At 36.4% G+C, this 27,448-nt stretch overlaps 1 protein-coding gene across 7 annotated transcripts in view; it reads right to left on the bottom strand.

Annotated features, from left to right (window-relative positions):
- DENND5B (DENN domain containing 5B) overlaps nt 1-27,448 on the bottom strand; it is a 190,940-nt gene that overhangs the window by 57,529 nt on the left and 105,963 nt on the right. For 4 of the 7 annotated variants that reach the window (XM_086713700.1, XM_086713704.1, XM_086713702.1 and 1 more), the window contains 5 exons: nt 22,501-22,688; nt 15,506-16,042; nt 12,914-13,145; nt 10,452-10,535; nt 8,308-8,458 (listed from right to left, as the gene is read on the bottom strand). In XM_086713700.1, the coding sequence (XP_086569826.1) occupies nt 8,308-8,458; nt 10,452-10,535; nt 12,914-13,145; nt 15,506-16,042; nt 22,501-22,688 (1,192 nt within the window). The remainder of the gene's footprint in view (nt 1-8,307; nt 8,459-10,451; nt 10,536-12,913; nt 13,146-15,505; nt 16,043-22,500; nt 22,689-27,448) is intronic. The other 3 variants (XM_086713703.1, XM_025930138.2, XM_025930139.2) reach the window with 1 other exon arrangement.

The following is a 27,448-nucleotide window of genomic DNA, read 5'->3' as shown; positions in this document are numbered from 1 at the left end:
TGGTCTCTCTCTTGACCCTCTACAGTTATGTGTAAGTTTCTTGCTTCACTCTTTCCTGTAAAAATTCTTAAAAGATTACATATAAGGCTTCTACTTAGTTACCTTTGGATGTTCGGTTTATCTCAAATAAGCTTCCCCCGACAATGCTCTTGAAGCCATTTATATCCTTAACTGTCATATCCAATGGCTATCATTCAATTCTTAGCTCAACCAATCTCTCTGCTACACTTAGTACCATCTTATAACTCTAGCTATTTTCAACTAAGTCAGTGTTTCCAATGGGGTCAGTTCTGTCACCTTTGAGCCTTTGTCCCTGAAGTTTCCTCCCAATTTCTATTCTTTCAGATAGCTTCAATGTTACACAGAAAATGTTCTTTAATTCTTCCAATTCTAAACTGTCTACCCTTCTTATACTCCCCAATTTTATTACCTATCACATTGTGTTACAATCACTTATCTCTATTCCTATAAAATCCTCTCTACTATAAACTCTCCAAGAGCTGGTATGTCTGTCACTGTTTTTTTGGCAGTCTGTACATCACCTGGACTTTCTATAAATACACTCTAAATACATAATCAGAAATCCAGTCTAACATTTAGGCTTACAGACATTCCTCACAACCTGTATGTAATAACAAATTGTTTCCTTAATCCAAGACTCATAGTTTGGCCTTTAAATGTTCCTAAAATTAATGTGTCTTCTATTCCATATACATGTTTAATGTATACATTTTCCAAAAAGCTTTTGAGTTAATAACAGATCTTACAACCAAGAGTTAATCAGGATCAAGTAAATGTGCTCAAAACAACCTAACTGTTCAACAGTAGGGGGTGCTATATAATGAAATATGTAATCATTAAAAAAGTTGCTAGGAATATTAAGATAGGAGAATGTTCATGGTACAATAATGAATGGGGAAAACAAACAAGATAAAACATTGTATAAATAATCTCCTAATTTTGTGAAAAAGTAAACATGGACATGCACACCATGATCTATGCAATGGAAGAGCATGACAAGAAATGTTGACATCTCATGGTGGTGGCATTATGGGCGTTTTAAAATTTACCCTATCACTTTCAAGTATTCTAAATTTTCTAGTGAGCGTATATTATTTTAAATCAAATCATTTTTAAAAATTTCTCAAATCTTGAGTTATCATCCCCATGACTATGTATTCATCACACTTTTCTAAGAATATCTACTCTTGCGTATATTCTTGATAGCACAGAGCTATATAAATTTTAAAAAATGAATTTATACTTTGGCACTCAGGAAAAGTCATATTGTATTACTGACAGTTCATTATTTTTATTTTTTTATTTAATAAAGTATGCAATTTACAAAAAGCTTAAAATGAGAATGCAGCTTCTTTTGTTGCTTTTAAAATAATTTACGCATGGTTTCAAGCTTCTGAATCATTTCATTTCAGTCTGCTATTTAGAGGAACACTGAATAATTATGATAAAAATGACATCAAGAAAGGCAGTCCCTCTTAAAATAGTTTAAAAAAATAGGTTTTAAAATAAAAAAAAATAAAATAAAAAAATTAAAAAATAGGTTTATATTGGGACAAAAAAAAACCAAGTCCTAGTGATAAATCGTTGAAGTGGAGACCTTGGAAATGTCCCAATAACAAAGTATTAAAGTTAAGACTGTAAAAAGGATACAAAAAAAACTGGGGTGACTGAGAAGGAAGATCCAGAAAAAAAGAATACTAAGGCACTGACAAAGAAAGATTCTTCACTTGATCAAACCTTAGTTAGGCTTCTGAACCTTCTCCTAGGTCACTCTGTGCACTTCCTTATAAAATCCAGTTTTGACAAGAACGTTGCTAAGTCAGTTTAGTAGGAGAGCCCCCATCCTCAGTATTTGATCATTCTCAATGTCTGATCAGTTTCTTTTTTTTTTTTCTTTTTAATTTTTTTCAATATATGAAATTTATTGTCAAATTGGTTTCCATACAACACCCAGTGCTCATCCCAAAAGGTGCCCTCCTCAATACCCATCACCCACCCTCTCCTCCCTCCCACCCCCCATCAACCCTCAGTTTGTTCTCAGTTTTGAAGAGTCTCTTATGCTTTGGCTCTCTCCCACTCTAACTTTTTTTTTTCCTTCCCCTCCCCCATGGGTTTTTGTTAAGTTTCTCAGGATCCACATAAAAGTGAAAACATACGGTATCTGTCTTTCTCTGTATGGCTTATTTCACTTAGCATCACACTCTCCAGTTCCATCCACGTTGCTACAAAGGGCCATATTTCGTTCTTTCTCATTGCCCTGTAGTACTCCATTGTGTATATAAACCACAATTTCTTTATCCATTCATCAGTTGATGGACATTTAGGCTCTTTCCATAATTTGGCTATTGTTGAGAGTGCTGCTATAAACATTGGGGTACAAGTGCCCCTATGCATCAGTACTCCTGTATCCCTTGGGTAAATTCCTAGCAGTGCTATTGCTGGGTCATAGGGTAGGTCTATTTTTAATTTTCTGAGGAACCTCCACACTGTTTTCCAGAGTGGCTGCACCAATTTGCATTCCACCAACAGTGCAAGAGGGTTCCCGTTTCTCCACATCCTCTCCAGCATCTATAGTCTCCTGATTTGTTCATTTTGGCCACTCTGACTGCCGTGAGGTGATATCTGAGTGTGGTTTTGATTTGTATTTCCCTGATAAGGAGCGATGTTGAGCATCTTTTCATGTGCCTGTTGGCCATCCGGATGTCTTCTTTAGAGAAGTGTCTATTCATGTTTTCTGCCCATTTCTTCACTGGGTTATTTGTTTTTTGGGTGTGGAGTTTGGTGAGCTCTTTATAGATTTTGGATACTAGCCCTTTGTCTGATATGTTATTTGCAAATATCTTTTCCCATTCCGTGGGTTGCCTTTTAGTTTTGTTGGTTGTTTCCTTTGCTGTGCAGAAGCTTTTTATTTTCATAAGGTCCCAGTAATTCACTTTTGCTTTTAATTCCCTTGCCTTTGGGGATGTGTCGAGTAAGAGATTGCTACGGCTGAGGTCAGAGAGGTCTTTTCCTGCTTTCTCCTCTAGGGTTTTGATGGTTTCCTGTCTCACATTCAGGTCCTTTATCCATTTTGAGTTTATTTTTGTGAATGGTGTGAGAAAGTGGTCTAGTTTCAACCTTCTGCATGTTGCTGTCCAGTTCTCCCAGCACCATTTGTTAAAGAGACTGTCTTTTTTCCATTGGATGTTCTTTCCTGCTTTGTCAAAGATTAGTTGGCCATACGTTTGTGGGTCTAGTTCTGGGGTTTCTATTCTATTCCACTGGTCTCTGTGTCTGTTTTTGTGCCAGTCTGATCAGTTTCTACATCATCCATAACCCCCCAGGTGATGTCTGATCACCCAGGCCTGCCTTCAGCAAGAATCCTGTTAGGTTGGTTTAGTCAAAATCCACCCCTCACCTTACTTTTGATGTTTCCTCTTAGTAAGTTTTTTTCCACTCTGCTACTTGACTATAAATTCCTACTTACCACATATTGTATTTGGGATAAAGTTCAATCTCCCTCTCTCCCACTGCAAGCCCTCAGTGCAACGGTCCCTACATGGCCCCCCTTGAATAAAGTGTGTCTCAAATCTTCAACAGGTACTATGAATATTGTTTTTCTTTCACAACTCTGAAGCAGAATATAAATACCAGATGATAAATTTATATAATAAACAAAGGGGAAGTATAAGTAACAAAATGTATAAAGGGCTGGGGGCTTTGGAAATAGCCCTGTAGCAAAAAAGGTCAGTAAAACATAGTAACATTTGTTCAGGAATTTAAAAAATTAGGGTTACTGGACAGAGTGGGTCAAATAAATAGTAAAAATAGACTATAAAAACAAGCCAATGAATTTATATAATAAATAAAGAAAAGGAGAATACAAATGGCAGAACAGTTTCCTTGGCAGGCAAAAGTGGAAAAGGCTTTAGGTAAAGAAAAGGGTAAATATTAATTTACATGATATAACTAGCATCTCACTATACACTCCTGTGGGACAAAAATTTTTAATTTTGTTTCTATTTTATTTTCAAAACAAGAAGATGATCATCTGCTTGAGAAAATGATGATGAACTATACCCATTCCTGGTCTTGTCAAGGAATTATTTTGTTTTTTTCATTATTAAGTCTCATTTACTAAGCATATTGTTGCCAAAGATGATCACATTCGCTGAAATACTAATGATTGCTTATTTGCTTTTGTTTCAAAAGCAGCCTATGAAATTCTAATAGTTGGTCAGCCATTTGCAGAGGCATGGTTATAAATCTCTTTATCCTGCCATGAGTTCTTAGACCTTTTCTCTTTCAGACTATAATATACCTGAAAATGTAATGCTTAGGGCTCAACCTTGGGATTATACACAAGATTAAAAGCAAGAAAATACTGCAGTAAGATTTTAAAGTTGAAATCTTCCCTATTTAACACTCCCTACTTCCCTTTTCTGCTTTATTTTTCTTCACAAATCTTATCACTACCTGATAGGTTATTTATTTTACAAATTAAGTTCCTTTGTCTCCTCCTCCTTGAAAGCAGAGACTTCTGTTGTTTTGTTCACTGCTAAATTCCCAGTGAACAGGACACTGTCTCACATACAGTAGGGGTTCCATAAATATTTGCTAAATAAATGAATGAACAACCTAATGCTATTAAAAGGAAATACTATTTAAATGAAATGAAAACGATTTAAATTAATAGTCCACTAATATAAAAGTAATTCATACAATTAGGATATTTTACAAGCGTAGGAAAAAATAAGTAAGCTGATGACTAGTCTGTTCTGATGGAAAATTCTCATTCATTTCTGCAAAATAGAATATTATATCTAGTACAATCATCTGGAAGGTTTGAACCCCCATACTGGTCAATATGTCTTAGCACACTTTTAAGTTCAGTGTTTAAAAAAGCAGGAATAGGGGCACCTGGGTGACTTTGTCGGTTAAGCATCTGACTCTTGACTTTGGCTCAGATCATGATCTTACAGTTTGTGAGTTCAAGCCTCGCACTGGGCTCTGTGCAGGGCCTGCTTGGGATTCTCTCTTCACCCCCCTCTCTCTCTGCCCCCACGCCCTCAAAATATATAAATAAACTTAAAAAAAGGGTTAAAAGAGCAGAAACACTTCTTTAATGGAGGGCAAACCCCTGCAAATTAACGAAGGTAACATTTTCAGTCATTAGCTATTTATTTCTGTCTTGTAAGAAGCATATTAAATTATCTCCACAATCTTCCTTTCCAAGATCTTAGTATAAATACTTGCATTTTCTATAGAAGGGTAAGATTTCATTGTGAATACATAACTTTTCCACCTTCCTCATGAATCATCTTCCACTACTGACTTCATTGAAGTTAAGACAATCTATTTAAAGAGTTTAATCAAAGTTTTTAAAATTCTTATTTTTTTAAGATTTTATATTTAAGTAATCTCTATACCTAAAGTGGGGCATGAACTCACAATCCCAAGATCAAAAGTCACATACTCCACTGACATAATTTTTTACTTCACTGTACAGCACTCCTTTTCCAAATATGTAAAAGGATACTGGACTGAAGACTTTCCACACCTCCAGGCTTTATGAATGAGAATTCCGAACTCGGTCCCTGGAGTAAGGAGAACTGAGTTCTAATCCTAACTTTGCCAGTAACCCAATCTCAGACTTCTACCAACACATTATAATGCCACTCTCTTCAGGGTTAGGCCATTTGATCTCAACCATTGCTTCATGTAGTTCTTCCCTAGGAAAGATGGCGCTTAACATGTATTTTGCTCCTCAGAGTATTATCTTATCTTCTTTGGGGCCACCCCTCCTAATAGAGTCCATTTTAAGGTAGAAGTGAGGTATCTGAGGGCTCTTTCATTGTGAAAGATCTTGTTACACTGGGTACGCAAAATGTAAGTGGCAGTGAGCCACCTGAATTTTCAGAAGAGGCAAGCAGAGAATTCAGTGAAGGGAATAAAAAAGAAGTAGAATTATGCCTTTTGACTAAATGGCCCAAACTAAATAAGTAAATAATATGAAGGTTCTTGAAAGATGGCTTAAAAGTAAGATGTTTCTTTCAGACTATTTGCAAAACTATGTATGTTACAAAATTTTTGGTACTTACCTTTTTTCCTCATAGTGCACCTTTATGTTCAATATTTTAGGTCACTCAAAATTTCCTGGGGGCTACCAAAGCACAGTTTCCAACTCCAAAAGTAAGACAAGGCATGTGTCACCCTTGTTTTGGAGTAGCTGAGCCAGACACTATGTGTAGGTGGTGTAACAGTTAAGGGCCTGGGCCCTGAATTAGCAGACCTAGGTCTGAATTCTAGTTTTACCACTTCTTAGGTGTGTGATCTTGTAGTAAGTTGTTGACTCTCTCTGAAACTCAGTCATTAAATAGGTAAAACAATGTAGGTTTATATATAGGGGTATGCTTATAAAAATGAGCTAATGTGCTCAATGCTGTCAGCAGAGAAGCCAGTGTAGAATCAGTTTAATATTAGTTATCAGCAGATCAACTCCATAACCAACCCTGTGTTGGCACGGAGAAGGCTCTACTGGCAGAAAAGGTATATTTGAAAGCAGAAAAAATATGGTGATGAAAATTTCTAAGTTTTCTGACTAAGAGCTGTAAAGGGGTATATATTTATGAATGATGAATACTAGACTCTGAAAGGAAAAGAAACAGCAATGCAAACAGTACTGCAACTGTGTGATCCATGCACAGCATTTTTTCCCTTTAATATGTCTGCTCTCACTATGCAGCTTTCTCACATTTGGAACTAAATGAATTAATAATTCTGACACATTTTAGAAACATATTTAAAGGAACACCTTCAGGGGGACCTGAGTGGCTTAGTCTGTTAAGTGTCCAACTTCGGCTAGGTCATGATCTTTCAGTTCGTGGGTTTGAGCCCCATGTCGGGCTCTGTGCTGACAGCTCAGAGCCTGGACTCTGCTTCAGATTCTGTTTCTCCCTCTGTCTCTGCCACCCCCCCCAACCCCCACTCTCTCTCTCTCAAAAATAAACATTAAAAAAAGTTAAAAATAAAAAAAATAAAGGAACACCTTCAGCTAGGAAATTAGTAAGGATTTCATTCCTTTCAGGTTATTCAAAATAGAGTATAAGCAGTACAAACACAAGGAAACACAAATATTACCGCATATACATGCACCCCAACAAATTCCAAATACCATAGTACCTAGCTTAGAATAGTGTTTATTAAATTAAGCCAAGTGTTACCGTCACATATTATAAAGATAATTTACTATGTTTTCCTTTTTCCTGACCAACAGAGACAGAGACAGAGACTGGAGTTAATACTGTTACAAGTTAAGGAATGCCTGAAGCCAGCGCTGGCCTCAGCACTGGAAGAAGCAAGGGCGGCTCCTTTCTTAGAGGTCTTGGGAGGGAGAAGGACCTTGCCAATACCTTGATTTTGGACTTTTAGCTTCCAAAACTATGAAAGAATAAATTTCTGTTGTTTTAAAAGCTGCCAAGTTTGTAGTATTTTGTTATAGCAGTCCTAGGAAACTAATACAGATAGTGAAAGTATCATTTTTCTAATTCCATTAGATGGCATTACATTTGGTCATTTAAAGGGAAACTACTCCCACGGGGCACCCGGTTAGCTCAGTTGGTTAAACGTCTGACTTTGACTCAGGTTATGATCTCACGGCTTGTGGTTTCGAGACCCGTGTCGGGCTCTGTGCTGACCGTTCAGAGCCTGGAGCTTGCTTCCGATTCTGTCTCCCTCTCTGTCTGTCCCTCCCCCACTCATGCCCTGTCTCTCTCTCTCTCAAAAATAAACAAACATTAAAAAAAATTAAAAAAAAAAAATAAATAAAGGGAAACTTCCCAAGCACACACTACTTAAAAAATGAAAAATATGTCTAGTCTTTAGATTTTTCACATGATGGAATTAAAAGTCAAATACTCACAGAATGTCAATCCATATATTTTTTAAAATATGTATGTATGTATGTATGTATTTATTTTCATAGTAAGAGAGTTGCGTGTGTGCAAGCAGGGGAGAGGGGCAGGGAATCCCAAGGAGGCTCCATACTGCCAGCACAGAGCCTGACACAGGGCTTGAACCTACAAAGCATGAGATCACAACCTGAGCCAAAATGAAGAGGTGGATGCTTAACCGACTGGGCCACCCAGGTGCCCCAATCCATATTTCAAATGGGTTGTTTTGGTCTTTGGAAAAGTAATCAGATTGATAAGATAGTTAATGGTTACAATGCCCCATTAAAGTTGCACAGCATTGTACCTACCCTTCATTATCCCTTCAACCGACTATTCAAGTGAAGAACGTGCTTACTTGTTATTAGTTGGTCCTGTTGCCAAGACATCAGACTGTAGCTTTGGAAAGAACCCTTGCTCATATTTGCCTTGACCAATTTTCATATCAAGCAGATGTGGGTGGATTGCAGTGTGATCCATTTTCATTAGTCGCTGCTCAATTGATTGGGCTATAAATTAAATTTATAACAAATTAGAGACATTTCATTGGCTAAACCTTAAAACAATGCTTCCTCCACTCATGCACCAACAAGGAACTCAATCTTTCTGACACTCTAAAACAGATTTTTATAAAAGTTCGTTAGAAATCAGTGTAAATATAAAAAGGTTAATTTTAAGTAAACACTAGATGACTAATTTTCATGGTATTTTCTGCCTTTGTCAATCGCAGAGCAGCAGGGTTGAAAAATCTATAATTTAGTACTAAAACAAGTCTCCCCTAAGTGGAATACTCAATATTTTAATACTTCAATATTAAATATTTCAATATTTAAGAAAAATATTTTCTTAATGAAAATATGTTCTAAGTACAAATTTAAGAAAATGATGGCAAATAAAATATTGTCCTTCAAATGAAAGACAAGGAAGGAAAAGCAAGCACAGTAGCCTTTTTTACTTTTATTTCTTTGTACACAGACCCATTAAATACTCATAGTTCTCCATTTGTAAAAACAAGAAACTATGTAAAGTTTATGACTTCACTTTTAGCAACACTCACATTCTCATTAGTAGGAGTCATTTAGGAGTGTTTATTAGATCAGGAGGGGTAATGCAGAGAATAAAATAAGCAGGCATTTAGAAAATGTCCAGAGGATAAGAAACTGGCCTTCTGAAGAATAAAATAGGCCAAAGTTAAAAGATAGGAATTACTCAACATTTCTATTTAAAACTGCTTAAAGTTAGGAGATTATCTCAAAGACCCAAGAAATAGCAAATGATCTCTCTAGTAAAAAAAAAGTCTGATCTTAAATGTTTTTATGAACTGAATTTTCAAGAGAAAATATATTTGTGAAGCGAGACTAGGTCTTTAATCCTTTAGATTACCAAAAGGGGAGAACAAGCAGTAATTGTGGTTGTGTGACAAACAGATCATACTGTGGGAACTGCTAATCTTGGGATTTAAGAGCAGTAAAAAGGTATTTTTATAAGTATTTCATGGAACCAATTTATTTTGCCCGGTTCAATACCAGCAGATTGAGTACTGCTGGTTATTCCCCATACATAGTCTTAAAAACTTTCCTTTTGAGTGGAAAGTTTTTTGAAAAAAACTTTCCTTTTGAGTGGAAAGTGGATCTGTCCATGGCATATTCCACACTTCTCAAAAGAACATGCTTAATACCATCTTGTGTGTGGTTAATGTTTCACCTAAGCCAGTTGCTTGTGTCTGATGACAGCAGTGAGGGATACTTTGCAGAAGTCACTATTATCCTCTAGGACTAAAACTTCACAATATTAGATATCTGTCTCAAACTTCCCTATTTTTCCTTTATAATTCAGAATAATTTATCCAAAACTTCTTGAATTTCATTTTATTTTTAATGTGTAACTTCTAACTTCTCTTAAAACACAGTCCATATGTTTTATGTTAGGCAAAAGAATGCCATGTTTTAATATGAAATGATATTTAAGTTTTCAGTGATGCCCCCTGGCTCTTCACAATCCTATCTATACTCTCAGTGCTCCTAATATTTATAAAACACTTAATTAACAGATGGTTTAGGCAAAATAAAGCTTAGATTCATGGCATGGAATTCTCTGAAGTCCCTGCCAATTTTATGTTCCATGAAATACTACAAAATTCCATCTCTGCCAATGAATGCTTCTGTTCTCATGAAAGGGAAAAAAAAGGTAGCTTCAGTTTTTCCGCTGGATTTAAAATGACAGAGAAATCCATCTGATACTGAGTTATTCTCCTTTAGTCAGGAAGCTTTTTGAAAACAAAAATCATGATTCATAATGAGTTACTCTAGGGTTTATATTTAAGATTGCCTTGGGAGTGTAACGCAATGTTACTTTTCAGTAATTATACCACCAGTGAATACTGAACATTTAGAAATTATTAAATGCCTGCTTTGAGAGGTCACGGGCCTGTTAGATTTTCAAGGTTTTGTGCCAATACTCATTTTCTGTGATTGGTAAGAAAAAAGAAAAACTCTGTATTACTATCAACTTGTCTTTCTGCACAGAAATCATGCGGTTCTGGTGCCACAATATCAACAGCAGATAGCCTCTGCCTAAAGAGTTCACCTGCAAATCAAAATTCTTTTTAGTTAGAGGCAAAACAAAAAATAAAATCAAAACAACAAAGGACAAAAAAATACCCAATAAAAGTCAATAATAAACAACAAATGCCAACCTCTATACTTTTGTTTGGGGTGGGAAGAGGATAATTTTACATGATGAAAGAAATAACTGCACCATTTATGGGGGATATAGACACAGTCACAGCCAGCTGCCTTCTTTCACTTAAAAAAAAAAGTCTTTTGATAAATTAGGTTCCTGGGAGTCTAGTGCTTTAGTCTAATCACATTTTCATATGTTAAACCTATAATGGTGTATTTTCAAGAGTATTATATAATTTCTGTGATGATAGTGGGAATGTCAACCTCTTTGAGGGGCTGACAGAAAATCTATTTTAATTGAAAAGATTTTCTGGAAGCACACAAATAAAGGAATCAATGCTTAGCTCCATTAAAAAAATTCTGTCATGAAGGTTGGAATGAAATTTTCTCAACAAGGCATTATATTATTCACATGGCTATTAAAGCACTGAAAGTCATACTATTCTCTGAATAGGCACAGACAGTTTCATTCATTCCACTCCCTCAATTTCCAGAAATATGGAGGTAACTGCCATTTCCTGAAGGGGCTCCAAGGATCTACCCTCCTAAGTGGGAATAAAACAGAATGATGTTTCAGCATAATCATGAATTCTCAAAGAGACCTCTTAAGACTAAAGACATCATTCACATACTTCTTTCCTTAAATATGCTACAACTATAGCATCACCACTCCTGTGACTTTGATCTATTTAAATAAAGTGAGAAAGGCAAACATGGAGGCAGAACAAAGAAACTCTTTTCCTGCTTCTTTTTGCTTCAGCAAAAAACTTGCTCTCAAATAGCAACTATGCTTGAAGGGGAAAAAAAAAATTAAAGAAAGGGGCATTCAGGTGATAGGAGGCAGTTTATTTGGCAAAGGAAGTGTTAGGAACAAGGTAGAAATGTATAAAATTGTGTGGACTGGTACACTTCATGTTTCTTTACTAAATAAACATCTAATGTGGTAGTAAGGCTTCAGGTGCTAGAATCAGTCAACCCTGAGTTCAAATCATGCTCTATCAATCACTAGCCAAGCAACCATAAGCAAGTTACTTAACCTCTCAGCTTTCCCAACTATAAAATGAGGACAGTCATACAACAGAAATAAATGTTTCTGAAATAAACCCCCTCATTGTTAAGGTCAAATCCAAAAATGCATGTGATATGATGTCTGGAACATAGCAAGTATCAGAAAATACTATTAATATGTTTATTTATTTTAAAAAAAAAATTTTTTTTTCAACGTTTATTTATTTTTGGGACAGAGAGAGACAGAGCATGAACGGGGGAGGGGCAGAGAGAGAGGGAGACACAGAATCGGAAACAGGCTCCAGGCTCTGAGCCATCAGCCCAGAGCCTGACGCGGGGCTCGAACTCACGGACCGCGAGATCGTGACCTGGCTGAAGTCGGACACTTAACCGACTGCGCCACCCAGGCGCCCCAATATGTTTATTTATTTAATGGACTACATTACTGATGGCCAAGGCTGATGGTTCTCTCAGGGAAAAAACTGGTGTCAGGGTTGGGGAACCTCTAATTTTTTTTTAATTTACTTTTTTTTTAAATGTTTATTCATTTTTTGAGAGAGTGAGCGAGAGAGGGAGGGAGGGAGGGACAGACAGAGCACAAGTTGGGGAAGGGCAGAGAGAAAGAGGGAGACACAGAATCTGAAGCAGGCTCCAGGCTCTGAGCTGTCAGCACAGAGCCTGATGCAGGGCTTGAACCCATGAACCACGAGTTCATGACCTAAGCCAAAGTCAGATGTTTAACCGAGCCACCCAGGCGCCCTAGAAAAACCTCTAATTTGAATATAAGAATTCAGAGATTTTAATTTCAATAAATGAATTATAATTAATGGCACCACTAGAAAGTAAATAAATTGTTGTAGTTATGTAAATTAGGCAGCATCTCAGATTCACTATTTTAAATTAATACTTATTTTTCTTTTAATGAAGAGAAAAGAGGTGAGAAGTAAAAAGACAACATAAACAGCAAGAAAGAAATTTACATTTTTTCACTTAAGGTAATAAAAGAGAATAAGACAAAAACCATAGCAACCTTATGGTTATATTCAAGTTTTCACTGTTTTTCCTCTTTTAAGGGGAGAGGAATGTCAAATAAGAATAGGATGGACACTAATTCACAGAAACAGAAGGAAACAAAAGGATAGAAAACACTTGATAGAGTATAAGGATTAATCATGAAATCTAAAATTGAAAATTAATTTTCAGCTTATAAGGCCAACAATGTGTAAAAAGAAATCATGAATTTTAAGTCAATTTTAAAAGGTGTGACAAATGTACCTGCTTCTTTTAAAGTGCTGCATTTCTGATAGATAGATGTCCTCAAGGTGGGTGCCCTTACATTATACAGTCTTATCTTCTCAATCCGAGAGTCAAAGACCCGTAGCAAAGAATCTTTCTCTTCCCACTGAGACATAATTTTATTATCAATAAAGGTAGCAAACATCTGTGTTTCAATGAAGCGTGAAAGAAATGGCAGGTAAGGCTCAGGCTGGTCAGACAGAAAGGAAGCCTGTAATGAGATAATTAGAAATTATTAGTGCAAAGACACTATCTTAGTACTACACGGTAAATCTGAAAAATATTTGTTGCTGAGGTCATTTAAAAAAAATCTTGTAACATGCAAAACTGATGCATGAAATTAAAAAATTTTTAAATTCACCTTTCCTTTTAAAGTCATGGAGTTTAGGTGACTTAGTCCTTTAGCCTTTCAAAATTAATTTACATGCTGAAACTCATGATCATTATATAGAAAATAGGGCATAATTAGTGAAAGATGGCGGATCAGATGCTGCCATATCATCAACCATCCTCTTCACTTATCAATAATTTTTGACCCTTTTTCTAATGAGCTATGATTTTTTTCTGCTCTCTATTCCTAGTCTATGCAGTATACCTCTGAGTCATAAGGCACTGACATGATCAACGGATACGACTGTGATATATACATAAGTCATAACCTTCTAAAAACATGGAATTTGTGCCTATGGGTGAAATCTTTGTTTTTCAAGTGGATGTTTTTCTAGGCCCCAACACTGTTCAAGACTGATCAAGACTGTTCAAGACTGTTCAAGATCAAACTCCTTCCAGACCTGTGCTGATTGAAGAGTCTGGGCCTTAACTAAAACAAGTACTGCCTGAAAACCCATCCAAAGCTATTCAAGCCTTTGGAGAAAACATGTGCAACAAGCTGCAGGTTCCTGTTACCAGACTGTCTGCTGCACGGAATGGTTCAGTAAATTGTAACCAGTTCTTAATTCAAAGTGTTCTTTTTGTCAGGTCCATGTGTGTACAGGAATTCTAGTCACAGTTTGGTACTAGCTGAAATATGGAAGTGAATTACTATTTCAGCTGCTGGGTTGGTTTTGCTTTTCATTCTTTTGAGTAGGTGCAGTGTGGCAGAAGCCAGAAAGCGGAAGACGGAAGGGTAAGTTCTGACAATCTCCTCCTTAATAGTCATTGGCTTCTTACCAGCATGTTTATTTTTCATTCTAAAATTTAGGAAGCCTTTAAAAAAGTTCCTTATGGAAACCTACTTATTCAATTTAAGTGCTTCCATAGTTCAGATGTATTTACATAAATCTGAATAGCCAGAGAAAGGTTCACGGTAGTCTCTAAAAATCAATACACCTTGTCAAAAGATATTTTACAGGTGAGTACCAATTTTACTTTTTCTAGAGCAAACAGTTTTTTTTTTTTCCCTCTAAATGGGCCAAATGTCTGCCTTTGATGTTCAGACCCTCACAGACTACAACACTGAAATCAGCAAAGACTTGGCTTGGAGAACTAGCATGTGATAGTCCTGTACATTTTCCTAGTGAAAAATGAGATGGTTACAAGCCTTCTGGAATCCGCATGAAACTTTCATTTCTCTAGTCGTTACATAAAAAGAATTCCATTTATAGTTTGAAGCTACATAAAGATTAAGAAGGAAGAAAGTACCAGTGCTCGATTTAGATAAGAATTTGAATTACCCCAAGGATAAATCATGAGTGTACACAGATTAGTTCCAAGTTGGAGAGGAAAAAATGGTTAAGCTTAATAAGAAAGGAACCTAAGAGCAGGAATACATTTGGAGAAGTGAAGGCTTCTTAATTTATTGAAGAAGTTTTCTCAAACATAAAATGTATCAGAACTTAACCGTTCAGTGTAGTTTTTATACTTCAACTGAAAAAAATGTCTGAGGAAATCAGAAAATAACCTTTGATACTACCCACCTTTACAAAATTTTTTATTAATATTTGTCAGAGACTCCATAATTGTAAATTAGCTTCTTAGAATACATTAGCTCCTTTGAGAGGTCTTTCAAGACACAAAGATACCATTTAGCAAAAAGCCATAATGCATTCTAATAGCAATATCGTGCCTTGGCAAAACTGAAGCAGGGGACTGAACTATACCCTAGTGACTCAAAAGAGTTAATGCACACCTCTAAGTGCTTTTATCTAGAAAACAAAAATAAACAAAAAAAATTGGTAGATATGCCAAGAAAATCTGCCAGAAAACTCTATGGTAAACCTTAGACAGAAGCTTCAACTTCAGCAGGACAATCAAAAGCCAGTGTCATTTTCTGTCTTCCTTTCCCACAAACTTTGGAATAGAACCTTAGACTTATAGTCATAAAACCTAATTTATTCACTTTTCCTCTCTTTTTGATCCTAAGATGAGGTAAAACTTTGTCTTCTGAAACTAGAGTGTTATCTTTGCATGGACAAGTTGAGACGTCATTATAGGACAAAGACAAAATATAAGAATAAGTTCTTAACGGGAAGGGAGACAGGAAAAATCTGTGTTTAAAAAAGTTAACGAAATTAGTAAGACAGCCCACTACGAGTCATAAAAAAAGGGAAACTATGTTTTTTTTTTTTTTACTTTGTCAAAGTTCTGCATCTGTTCTCGGTTGGTAAGCCAGGACTCCATGTCCTGGGCAGTCTGAATCACAAATGCTTCGTAATCTGCAAACATCTGTGTGAAGCGGTTGGCAAAGACCTCGCGGAGCTGCACATTGAGCTGGTAGTCCCTTAGCTCAGCCTCTTCACACTGCAGCTTTAAATCCTTTTCTTTTTCACTCAGAGAGGCAGAGAGGTCCATTTTTTCCACGGTCACACCAGTCCGCTTGGCTAGAGCTTGGAGGCGGGCTATGGTTTCATTGCCCTTCAGTAACTCATACATGCTGATGTTATGAGTGGAGACATTGCCATTCTTCTTGTCATTGACCAAGTCCTTAAGAACCAGATTCTTCAGTTTTGTGGCACTCTCACTGCAATGGAGACTGCCCTCAGGAGGGATACCAAATTGAAGAAGCACTTCAGAGAGTTCCTGGATAAAATCCACCTTATTGGGGAACTGTGGAAACTCTTCAGGCAATTCAATAAAATGGTTGTCAATATCCACAAAACACAAATTAGCCTGAAAGAGAAAAAAGTAATACAAAGGTTTTAAAATAAAGGAATTTTATATTCTAAAATATCCTTGCCAACTATTTTTTTTAAGTTCATTTATTCATTTTGAGAGAGACAAAGAGGCAGAGAGAGAGGCAGAGAGAAAATTCCAAGCAGGCTCCGTGCTGTCAGCACAGAGCCTGACATGGGGTTTGGTCCCACAAACCATGAGATCATGACCTGAGCCAAAATCAAGGGCTGGATGCTCAACTGATGGAGTTACCCAGGTGCCCTCTTGCCAACTGTTATAAAGTCATAGATTACACTGACTTTTCAAAATTAAGATATAACTGACATATAACATTTTGTTTCAGGTGTATGAATCAATATAGATTATGAAATGATTACCACAGTAAGTCTAGTTAACATCCATCACCATAAATAATTACAATTTTTCTTGTGATGAGAACGTTTAAGATTTTATTGTGCCTTTTATGCTAACTTTCTCAAGGCTAAGAATTTTTATTCTTTAAAAATTTTTTTTCTAGCATTTTTATTCTTCAAAACCAAATTTCAGTTAAGCATGGGACTCAATTCCAGCTCAGGTCATGATCTCACAGTTTGTGAGATTGAGCCCCGTGTCAGGCTCTGTGCTGACAATGCAGAACCTGCTTGGGATGCTCTCTCTGCCCTTCTACCGCTCACACTTTCTCTTTCTCTCAAAATAAATAAAGAAAAAAAGCAGCCAGTTATTTTAAAAAAAAGTTCTTTTTCCAGCATTTTTTTCCCTAGGTGAGTATTTTATACCATATTTAATATATACGGATAATTTTCTCTGGGACTTAGCAATTTGTTATAATCTGGACATGATTCTGTAACACAGAGCATCCATTAGGCATTCCTAAATGAGTAAAGGTACACAGAGTCATAGTACCTTACAAATAGAAGGCACTGGGTAAAATGTTCAATGGATGAATCCAGCCTGAACTTCCTATGCCATTCCACTGCTCTGACACCATCTGTAATTTAGAATTAATAATTGCTAAAATTTAGCAGCTTAGTACCCCCAAATGGGATAAAATTGGCAAAGAGCAATCCAATTCACAAAAAATTCACAAATTTTCAGTTTATCCAAAATTAGCTTCAACCTCTTAGACCGCAAACTGTTTCAGAAGTTATTAGACAAATAGCAGGAGACAGTGGTAGAGGCAAGTGCTTAGACAACTACAAATGATTGCCCCTTCAATAATTAAGAGCTGATTCAGGAGATATTTTTGAGTTGAAAAAAAGAGGAAATAGAAATCAGAGCAAAGTTTTTTTGAGTTTGCTTATGCAATAGATTTTGATTTTATATAGAATAAAAAGACTTTTAAATATTTTGTAAATAGTTATGGACAATTCAAGTGGCCAAGTACATGCATGCAATTCTGATTATCCCTCAGGTACTTGATTATAGTAGACTCTGAAACAATATTTTACTTTTACTGCTCACACTCTCTTAATCAGAACAAGGTTGTCAGTGTAAAGGAAGATTGTGCTCATAGACTCTGGAAGGGTGGGAGGCCAAAGGTATAGCCCAACACATAAAACTGATGCTGACTACATTAGTGGCTGGACACAGGGCATAGAGTGGAAGTCAATCAGCAGAACAGAAGTTTCACCTTGTGTCTCCCTGTCTCTCCTATAGCCCGGCCACCCAGGTCAGCAAGGAGACAATTCACACTGTCCTTTGATCCTGTATGGCCAGGTAAGATAAAAGGAGGAGAGCAAAGAGTTGGGTTTTTATTTTTCTCTTTTGATCCCTGATCTTTATGTTAGGTGCTGATGTACAAGAAGTACAGCAAAGTTCTACATTTAGCTCAATCGAAACTCAAGAAGACTTTCCTCCATCTAAGAACAGAGAATCAATAACAATTCCTCAAGTCTGAAGTGACCTCTGAATTCAACTGTTTATTCTGCAGATGAACTAATTGAGGCCCAAGAAGTTAGGCGACTTCCTGACACCTGTTCTAGATAAGCATCCTCAAACAGCCTGGTGGCTTAAAAGATTTTTTCCCTACAATTTTCCTCATTTCCAACATCAGTAGTTTCCTCTAATTAAAATAAGAGGTGAAGTCAAATCTTGCTGAAGACAGGATTGCTGCCTACAGTTTTCTGTAAATCCCCATCCTTATATATGTAACTATAGTCTCTAGAAAGCAGGGTATGTTGAAAGACTTAGGGGGAGAAAGTAGGTCACTATAATTCAAATGGATGATTCAGTATCTTTAAAGATGGAAGAAAAAAATTCACTAACTTGCTAATCTAAATGTTAGCCAGCAACCTCCCACCACTTACATTTTGTACCATCTCCTTCATTAATGCCTTCCTGCTATCTTCTTCTATCCTTCTATGAAAAGAGAAAATGATACATCTGGGAAATTTTAAAGCTTGTTATGCTCATATAACCACTGCTGAGCTGAAAGGGCCGTAGGGCAAGGCGGGTGTTCCAGCACCACAGCTAACTGGCCTGCCTTCATGATTCCATGAGTCTCTCATACCCTCCTATGACTGCTTAGGTTGGGGACAAGTTGGGGCTTTGATTATCGCAAAATAAAAATAGAACTGTTACCTTGCATTATGAAGACTTATGGAAGAAAAACCGAAAAGCCTTTTTTCTAAAACAAACAAGAACTCCACATAATAGGGCATTCTAAGTCACTTTTTTACTTTTAATACCATTAAACTAAAAAATTCCAACAGAAAAAAATAAAAATAAAAATTCTATCAGGAGAGCTCAATAAATATTACATATCCAATAAAAAACACTCTTGACATCTCAATCTTATATTGTTTTAGGACTAAATAGTTCTCTATTTTTTACTATCAATGCTGCTTACACACATTCATGGTAAGTAATCACGTCCAGTTAAAAATGAAAAATGCAAAAAAAAAAAAAGAGAAAAGTTCCCTTAAAAGAAAGGGAACAAAGACTTAAAGTTTAATCATTTCTTCTGCCATGAAGCTTTCCCATGTCCCTACCCTAAAGGTATTCTGATTTCCTCTGCATATATGCTTAGTTCATTCATTCCTCTTAATTATTTTTTTAACCTCTGTTATTGATATTTGTAAATGACTTACTTTGGAAAGCAAAAATTACATCTTATTTATCTTGATGTCTCCTAATGTATCCTACACTGGTAGTATATGAGAAGACACTGTTTGGTGAATGAATGAATAAGACTCAAGGAGACAGTCATTTTGTGGAACCCCAAAGATGTACACAGGAGGAGGAAGTATCCAGGAATGTGAGGCCAGGGCAGCTCTGTCCATGCTTACTAAGGAATATAGTTTCTCAACGGCTGAAGTTAAGCTGGCATAAGGGTAAACTGGAGGAGAATATTTAAATTTTTTTAATGTTTATTCATTTTTGAGAGAGAGACAGAGAGCATGAGTGGGTGAGGCGCAGAGAGAGAGGGAGACACAGAACTTGAAGCAGGCTTCAGGTTCCAAGCTGTCAGCACAGAGCCCAAAAGAGGGCTTGAATCCACGAACCATGAGATCATGACCTGAGCCGAAGTCGGACACTCAACCGACTGAGCCACCCAGGTGCCCCATGGAGAGAATATTTAAAATATTCCCACAGAATCTCAGGGGCAAGACATAACAAAAACAAAGTGGAAAAAGCAATTTCAGTTTTTCTCTGGATTTCTTGCCCACCATTTACTGTAAAGACAAGCAAGAATGGGAATAAGTGAAGTACCCTTCTCTGCAGTTCACCCCAGTGCTGTATCCTTCTACCGTCACTTTCTCTACCCCACCCCCTAAAAAAACAATTTAACAAATGGCTACCCGTGCCTATCATTTTAGAACTATGGGGAAAGTAAGTGGGTGGTTAATTATAAGTCTATGTAGTTACATTAGTTAGCTAACAACTAAAATCATACCTTCTTAAAATAATCATTTTGCAAACTTATCATCTTCATAACTATTCTAAGAAGCCCTGTCACTATTTTTTTTCCCATCACTATTTTAAACTATTATTTTATTTTATAGTTTTCAGGGAAAGGAGGGAGGAGGTATTACTAGTGAGTGCATTTAAGTCAATTTTAAAAATGGCTATTTTTATACCTACATCTTCCTCAAATTATGTGAAGGAGATTATTTATCTCATTGTAAAATGTTATGAGCACAAGGTGATCTGTATGTATTTTTTTTACTCTAAAGATAAGCAAACTTAAAAATTCTGAGAGCTAATGCAGCAATGTCTGTGATTTTCTAAACTTTTAACTCATTAAATCAATCCTCTTTAATAAATGTACATACCCATCTATTCATAGAGTAGAAGAGTATGAAATAATCTGGGTCAGCTGTTAGCATTTTCTTCCAAAATAATGATGTACTAACATATACTTTCTATACAGAAGCACTGCTATTTTCACAGCTGACCCAGGTTATTTCATATTATTCTACTCTACGAATAGATGGATATGTACATTTATTAAAGAGTATTGACTGGGGCGCCTGAGTGACTCAGTCAGTTGAGCATCTGACCTTGGCTCAGGTCATGATCTCACAGTTCATGAGTTCGAGATCTGCACTGGGCTCTGTGCTGACGCTTAGAAACCTGGAGCCTGCTTCGGATTCTGTGTCTCCTTCTCTCTCTCTCTCTGCCCCTCCCCTGCTTGTGCTCTCTCTCACTCTCTCTTTCTTTTTTTTTTTTTTTTTTTAAATTTTTTTTTTTTCAACGTTTATTTATTTTTGGGACAGAGAGAGACAGAGCATGAACGGGGGAGGGGCAGAGAGAGAGGGAGACACAGAGTGTGAAACAGGCTCCAGGCTCTGAGCCATCAGCCCAGAGCCTGATGCGGGGCTCGAACTCACGGACCGCGAGATCGTGACCTGGCTGAAGTCGGACGCCCAACCGACTGCGCCACCCAGGCGCCCCTCTCTCTGTCTTTCAAAAAACAAATAAATAAACTTAAAAACGTATTGATTTAAAAAGTAAAAAGTTAGAAAATCAAAGTCACTGCTGCAAGAACTTTCAGAATTTTTATCTTTAGAGTCAGAAAATATACACATATAGGGAGACAGAAAGATTTCCCCACTTCAAAAATATATAGTTGGCATTTAAAAACTCTCAACAATTATAACTCATGTAAAAATGGGAAGATAATATTTATATACCAAAACATACTGTCTTATAAAATATCACTTGATTAATATACAAACAGACCAGATACTCAACAAGAAACTAAAACATGTCACTATTTAAGTCCTTAAATTTAAATTGCATTTAAAATACATTTGGCTAATCTATTTCTTTTTCCTTGAAAATTTAAAGGATTACTTTTTGAACTGACAAGATACTTAGATTAATCTAATAAAAGAGAAAACAAGAGAGTTCAGGTAATAGAGAAAAGAGAGATAATGGGGAGGCAAAAGCAGAGAACATGCATAAGCTCAAAAGAGCAAGACAACTTTTATAAGCATTTTATATGATCCCAATCAAGCTATTTTTCCCTGAACAAAAATGTTAATTTTGGAAGGGAAATATTCATTGGAATAAAGTAAGCAATGGATGATTACAGGAATCATTAATGGGTATAACAGCTGTAGCTTAGTATGTTATTTTAAATTCACTTATTAAAATGAGAATCTCTATGGGAAATAAGAACAAATAAAAGCACAGCACAGCATGAAAGATCTTATTAAGAAAGATGCTAATTAAATAGCTAATAATATCATATAGTTAACTATTTAATGTTTTTTAATAGGCCATGGCACTCTTATCACTATTTCATTTCAAAGGTTTTACAGTCCAATTCCGAGTACCATTAACAACAGATAAAAACTACATTCAAAATACTTTCGAGAATTCCTAATTTTCTTAAACAACACCTGAAAATACAACACACAGAAAGCACAGTAACCTTAAGGTGGCCTAAAAGCTAGGGGTTAGAGTTTTTATCTCAATCACCTAGCCAAGCTGACATTTAGAAAAAAGCTGATAACTAGCTTGGGTCTGAAAACAAAGAATACTAAAGTATTTGATATTTCCATTATCTATAGTTTGCTGAAAGATGTTACTTTTCATTTGAAGGAAGTCAAGAATCAAATTCATCTCAATTAATGATGTGAAGATGTGAAAACCTGGGCTATTTTGTTTAAAAGTAGAATTTATAAAATAAATGAGGGGAAAAAGGAATTAAATGCTATTCGAATGATAAAGCAACTAGATAATGCTACTGTTGCTCCCTCCTCACAGATTTATCGCTGTGAAAACTTGCCACTGTCCTGTTTGAACCATGCTTACTTAACTAATGACTAGTCCCAGCAAGCATCAGGAGTCAGGATCTGCACTCTATGGTTCAGGCTCTACCTTAGCCCTACTTGGAAAATTCAGGACAGTCAGAGACACAGTTTAGACAAAGACAATGCTAAGAAAAGTGGTCTTGACCTAAATCAACAAACAGCAAATGCTTCATCACCCATTGTAAGTTTTACCTCTTGAGGAAGTTCTAGTTTAGAACGGTCAGTTCCTTCTTTTGACTGAAGGCCCATCAGATAAGGGACAGGAGCATCAAGAAAATGTAGCAGAGAAGCAGGGAGGATGGGCACATAAACATGCTGCCATTGAAATGGGAACAAAAGTGTGGTGATGCCTTCCGCCACAGTCATCAGGCGTTGATAATCTGCACAGAACAAGGAAAAAAGGAGGGGAAGATTCCAAATAAAAACATAATCACTGCATTAAGCTTGAAAATATTAATTTCCAGAATAGACTCTTGTTCTAATAAATAAAATGTTTCTTTATGATCATGCAGAAAATAGGTCTATCCCACTATAATTAAAGAGTTAAATGGTTTCACTTGAATGGTATTAAGGGGGTAGGAATAGGTGGGAAACCTTATCATATTTTTGCTTCTGAAATCACCAGTATGTAAATTTACATTCCCTTAAAATGTGAAGGAAACAAGAACTAACAGAATTGTTCTTGGCATGTCTCCTATTGAAAATGTATAAGAGTATTGCTACTGATCACTTTTTGTATACATGCAGATCTATATAATCCCCAATTCAGAGGCTCTTTTTTTTCTTGTATGTATGATCATGGTGATGATGGCCTATGGTTATCCTGATAATACTTATTTTAGCCTTCATTTCGTGGGTATAAGAAATCAAACAAATACATGCATTCATAATTATACGTCTTATATTTAACCCCCAACTACATAACTATCAAATCTAAAAACAAAGTGAAAGTTATCAGAAAACTAAAAGTTGGTTTTTGCCTGTGTTTTGTTTACATTAATTAATCAAAACTAAAAACTGCTTATAATATTAAAGTGCCCCCTCCTCATTTTAGATATAATTGACATATAATACTATTAGTTTTAGGTGTACACATAATAATTTATGTATATATTGCAAAATGATGACCACAGTAAGTCTGGTTAATATCCATTACCTCACATAGTTACAAATAAAGTGTCCTCTTAAACCACTCTGCCATGGATTACTTTATATATCCATTGTCTATAATCCCTACTTAAACCTTTAGAGGCAGATGTGTTTAGAATTCAGTTTTCTTCTTTAAATTCATAAAGGTAATATTGTGCATATACCACATACATGAAATAGCCGGGGCAGGGCCCTGTAAAAAAACACATTAATATTTCTGCAGCAAACTTTATGAGTGTCCTAGTAGGCAAGATAAAGAATTTAAAAAGGCCTGGTTCAGGTCTGGTTTTCTAATAAATGAGTTACAAAAAGAATCTTCGATTTTCTGAATTTTTTTGGATTTAAGAATTTGATTTAAGAATTTAAAAATTAAGAGATATTATGGACTTGTAATTTTGCTCTCACAGAATTCATTAAGCACAAAAGGAGTAAAATCTGGGGAAGGAAGATTTTGAGGAGTCTTTTAAAAAAGGTTAAAGAAAATGACCAGATGCTATCTGGTTCATGTCCACCCAAAGAACACCTGTCCAAGCATAAACAGGATGTTTTCTGCTTAAAAGTCTTTCTCGTGTTGTTTTATAATTCGTATACAACTATCTTTAATAGTCTACAGTGGGTTTTTGGTAATGAATCATCAGCTATTCATAGCCTAAGTAAATTAGAAGTTTCCTTATTTGATTCACTATTAAGATGTAAATGTTAGGGGCGCCTGGGTGGCTCAGTTGGTTAAGCGTCTGACTTGGGCTCGGTCATGATGTCGTGGTTCGTGAATTCAAACCCCACATTGGGCTCTGTGTTGGCAGCTGAGAACCTGGAACCTGCTTCAGATTCTGTGACTCCTTCCAAAAAATAAACAAACATTTAAAAAAAGTTTTTAAAAAGATGTAAATTTTAGGTGAAAACCTGTTTATAGGAATATATATATACATACGTATGTATATGTGTGTGTGTGTGTGTGTGTGTGTATTTTTTTTTAATGTTTATTTATATTGAGAATTTGAGAGAGCACACAAGTGAGGGAGGGACAGAGAGAGAAGGAAAGAGAGAATCTCAAGCAGGCTCCACATGTACAAAGCCCAACAAGGGGGCTCAATCTCATGACTGAGAGATCACAACCTGGGCATGATGCTTAACTGACTGAGCCACCCAGGTGCCCCTCAAAGGTATTTTTTAACAAATAAATGATTGCTGGAATAATACTATATAATTTTGCTGCATATCTACAACTTAAATAGACTTGATTAGATTTTGTCCAGAAGAGACTAAAGAACTTTTAATTTTTCAGTAGGAGAAAATGGTAACTACTCAGACAATAAACTATGCACTCAAAAATCACACTTCTTGCATATTCATATATTCACTTAATTATCTGCATGGCCACATTATGAAGAAAATTCAAATACCCATTTACTAAGCTGTGGATACTGCTCATTACAGAGAATTTTTACCAACTGACTCATACTTACTATGTTTAAGTGTCCAGAACTTATATGGATCAGAACTACTGTTTGGAAACAATCAAATTAAACATTTCTATATTAAAAATGTAAAGATTTTAATAGTGGAATATAATGCAAGTTTTCAAAGGCCTTTCATAGTAGGAAGGGACCTTCAGGAAGCTTCCACAGCTTTTTGGAAGTGACGATAGAATGAAAGCACAGGGTGCCAGGGTGGTTCAGTCAGTTGAACGTCCAACTCTTGGTTTTGGCTCAGGTCATGATCCCAGGGTTGTGGGATTGAGGCCTGTGTCAGACTCCATGCTAAGCACAGAGCATGTTTGGGATTCTCTCTCTCTCTCCCTTTGCCCCTCTCCCCTACTTGTGTACTCTCTCTCTAAAAATAAAAATTAAAAATTAAAAAAAAGAGAGAATGAAAGCACAATGTTGCTCTACCAGGAAGAGGTATTCCACATGTCACTCCTGAAGTCTGAGAAACACAGAGCTCGTTGAAAACTTAAGAGAAAGAAAAAAATTAACTTCATAGTAATCTCATTCACATATTTTATGATTTGACTATGTTCAAAATGTACAGTATGTATTATATAGATGGACTATTAGAAAAATACCTTGATTGTTCTGGTGGATGTTTGCTAACTTTTAAAAACTGCTATTAGATTTACCGTGGGTTTCTATGGAGTTTTATGGTTCTAAAAATCGTGATCAAAATAAACTATTTTCAGGAGTTTTTTTGGTATTGTTGATTAAAGATTAGTTTTCTAAGACAATTACTTCCTTAAAAAAAGTCTGTTTCAAACTTAGCTAACTTCTTAAAAAAAAAAACCAAACATTAAAATCTAGATTTTAAAAAAGAATTATAGTTTTTACACATTAAATGGGAGAAAAATCTAAAATATCTTTAAGTAATTTATTTTTTTCTTTTTTTTTTTAATATTTCTTTAAAAAAAAATTTTTTTTTAACGTTTATTTATTTTTGAGAAAGAGAGAGACAGAGCATGAACGGGGGAGGGGCAGAGAGAGAGGGAGACACAGAATCGGAAGCAGGCTCCAGGCTCTGAGCCATCAGCCCAGAGCCCGACGCGGGGCTTGAACTCACGGACCGTGAGATCGTGACCCGAGCCGAAGTCGGATGCTCAACCGACTGAGCCACCCAGGCGCCCCTTTAAGTAATTTAAAGTAGGGGGATATTCTTCCTCCAATCCCTTACCCACCTCCAACTTATAAAAACCTTACTTAAGAATGTTTTTAAGGAAAAGGAGGAGTGAGAAGATCCATTCGGTTGAGAAATACTTAGTAGTAATCATTTATTCTGTCAATGCACTTCAGTTAAAAACTTCAGAAACACACCTGTTTTTGAACAAGTTGGGTTTACTACTTACTCCTTATGGAGAGGGAGAACACACACTATGGGGATCTGTGGAATGTCTTAGTAAGTAAGAGACAGGGTTTAGAGATAACGTATTACAGCATTTGGGCTGGGTTGGGACAATTTTAGGTAGGGTCTAAGGAAGTGGAGATTTGTTTTGGATTAGATACTGTCAGAAATCAAGGCAATTCTAGGAGCTCCTGAGTGGCTCAGCTGGTTGAGCACCTGACTCTTGATTTTGGCTTAGGTCATGATCCCAAGGTTGTAGGATCAAGTCCTGCATCAGGCTCAGTGCTTAGTAGGGAGCCTGCTTGGGATTCCCTCTTTCTCTCTTCCTCTCTCTCTCTCTCTCTGCCCCTCTCCCCTGCTTTCATGTGCACTCTCTCTCTCTAAAATTAAAAAAGAAAAAAATCAAGGCAGTTCTATGACAGGGTATCTCAATAAATCTGACCTATGGGGAATGCAGACTAAGGGGGGTGGCTAGAACTGTACTTGGTAAGAAAGTAGAACAGCAGCTACTAATTCAGCAAGAGAAGAGGACGTTTGGTTATTTTGTGAGGTGCACAGTGATCTTGCTTGAAGTAGATGCTCCTGTGAGACTATTTATATGTTCTATAGAACAACAGGGCTCAGCTGTGAGCATGGGATCAGTTTGCACTTACAGTGAGCCCTAGTTTAAGAGCTAGATCAGTTCCTCGGTGTCAGGGCTACTTTAATATTTCTTTCTCAATTATAAGCCAGACAGTGGTGAAAGGCTCAAGACTGTAAGCAGTCAGATCCTGTGTCAGTTACATATTTATTGCCTCTTAGTTCCAAATTCACTTAGTACATGGTCTAAGCATTTTCTTTTACAGTAAGCACAATGTTAAGCTTTGCCAGTAGAAAGTAATGCTGAGACACTGCAGGAAGGAGCTTCTCTTCCTAGTTCCACGGTACAACCACAGTGTTTTGTTTGTTTTTGCTCCTATTGCACGGTTGATCCGCAGTGTGGATATGTGAAGACATCTGGTTGTATACTTCCCCAGCCACATGCCGAGTGGGAGTAGCCTCAATGATTGGGCCAGTAGTCATCTTTCCATGGCCCCCCTAACACAGATATCACATACCCAGATTTCATACCCACAGTGGTGTCCTGACAACTTCTGTGTGCCCACTCAGTAGCTACAGC

This window comes from Puma concolor, chromosome B4 (genome assembly GCF_028749965.1).
Source record: "Puma concolor isolate L17-30 chromosome B4, mPumCon1.1.hap2, whole genome shotgun sequence".
Classification (NCBI taxonomy): Eukaryota; Metazoa; Chordata; class Mammalia; order Carnivora; family Felidae; genus Puma; species Puma concolor.
This window is presented reverse-complemented; position numbering and strand designations above follow the sequence as displayed.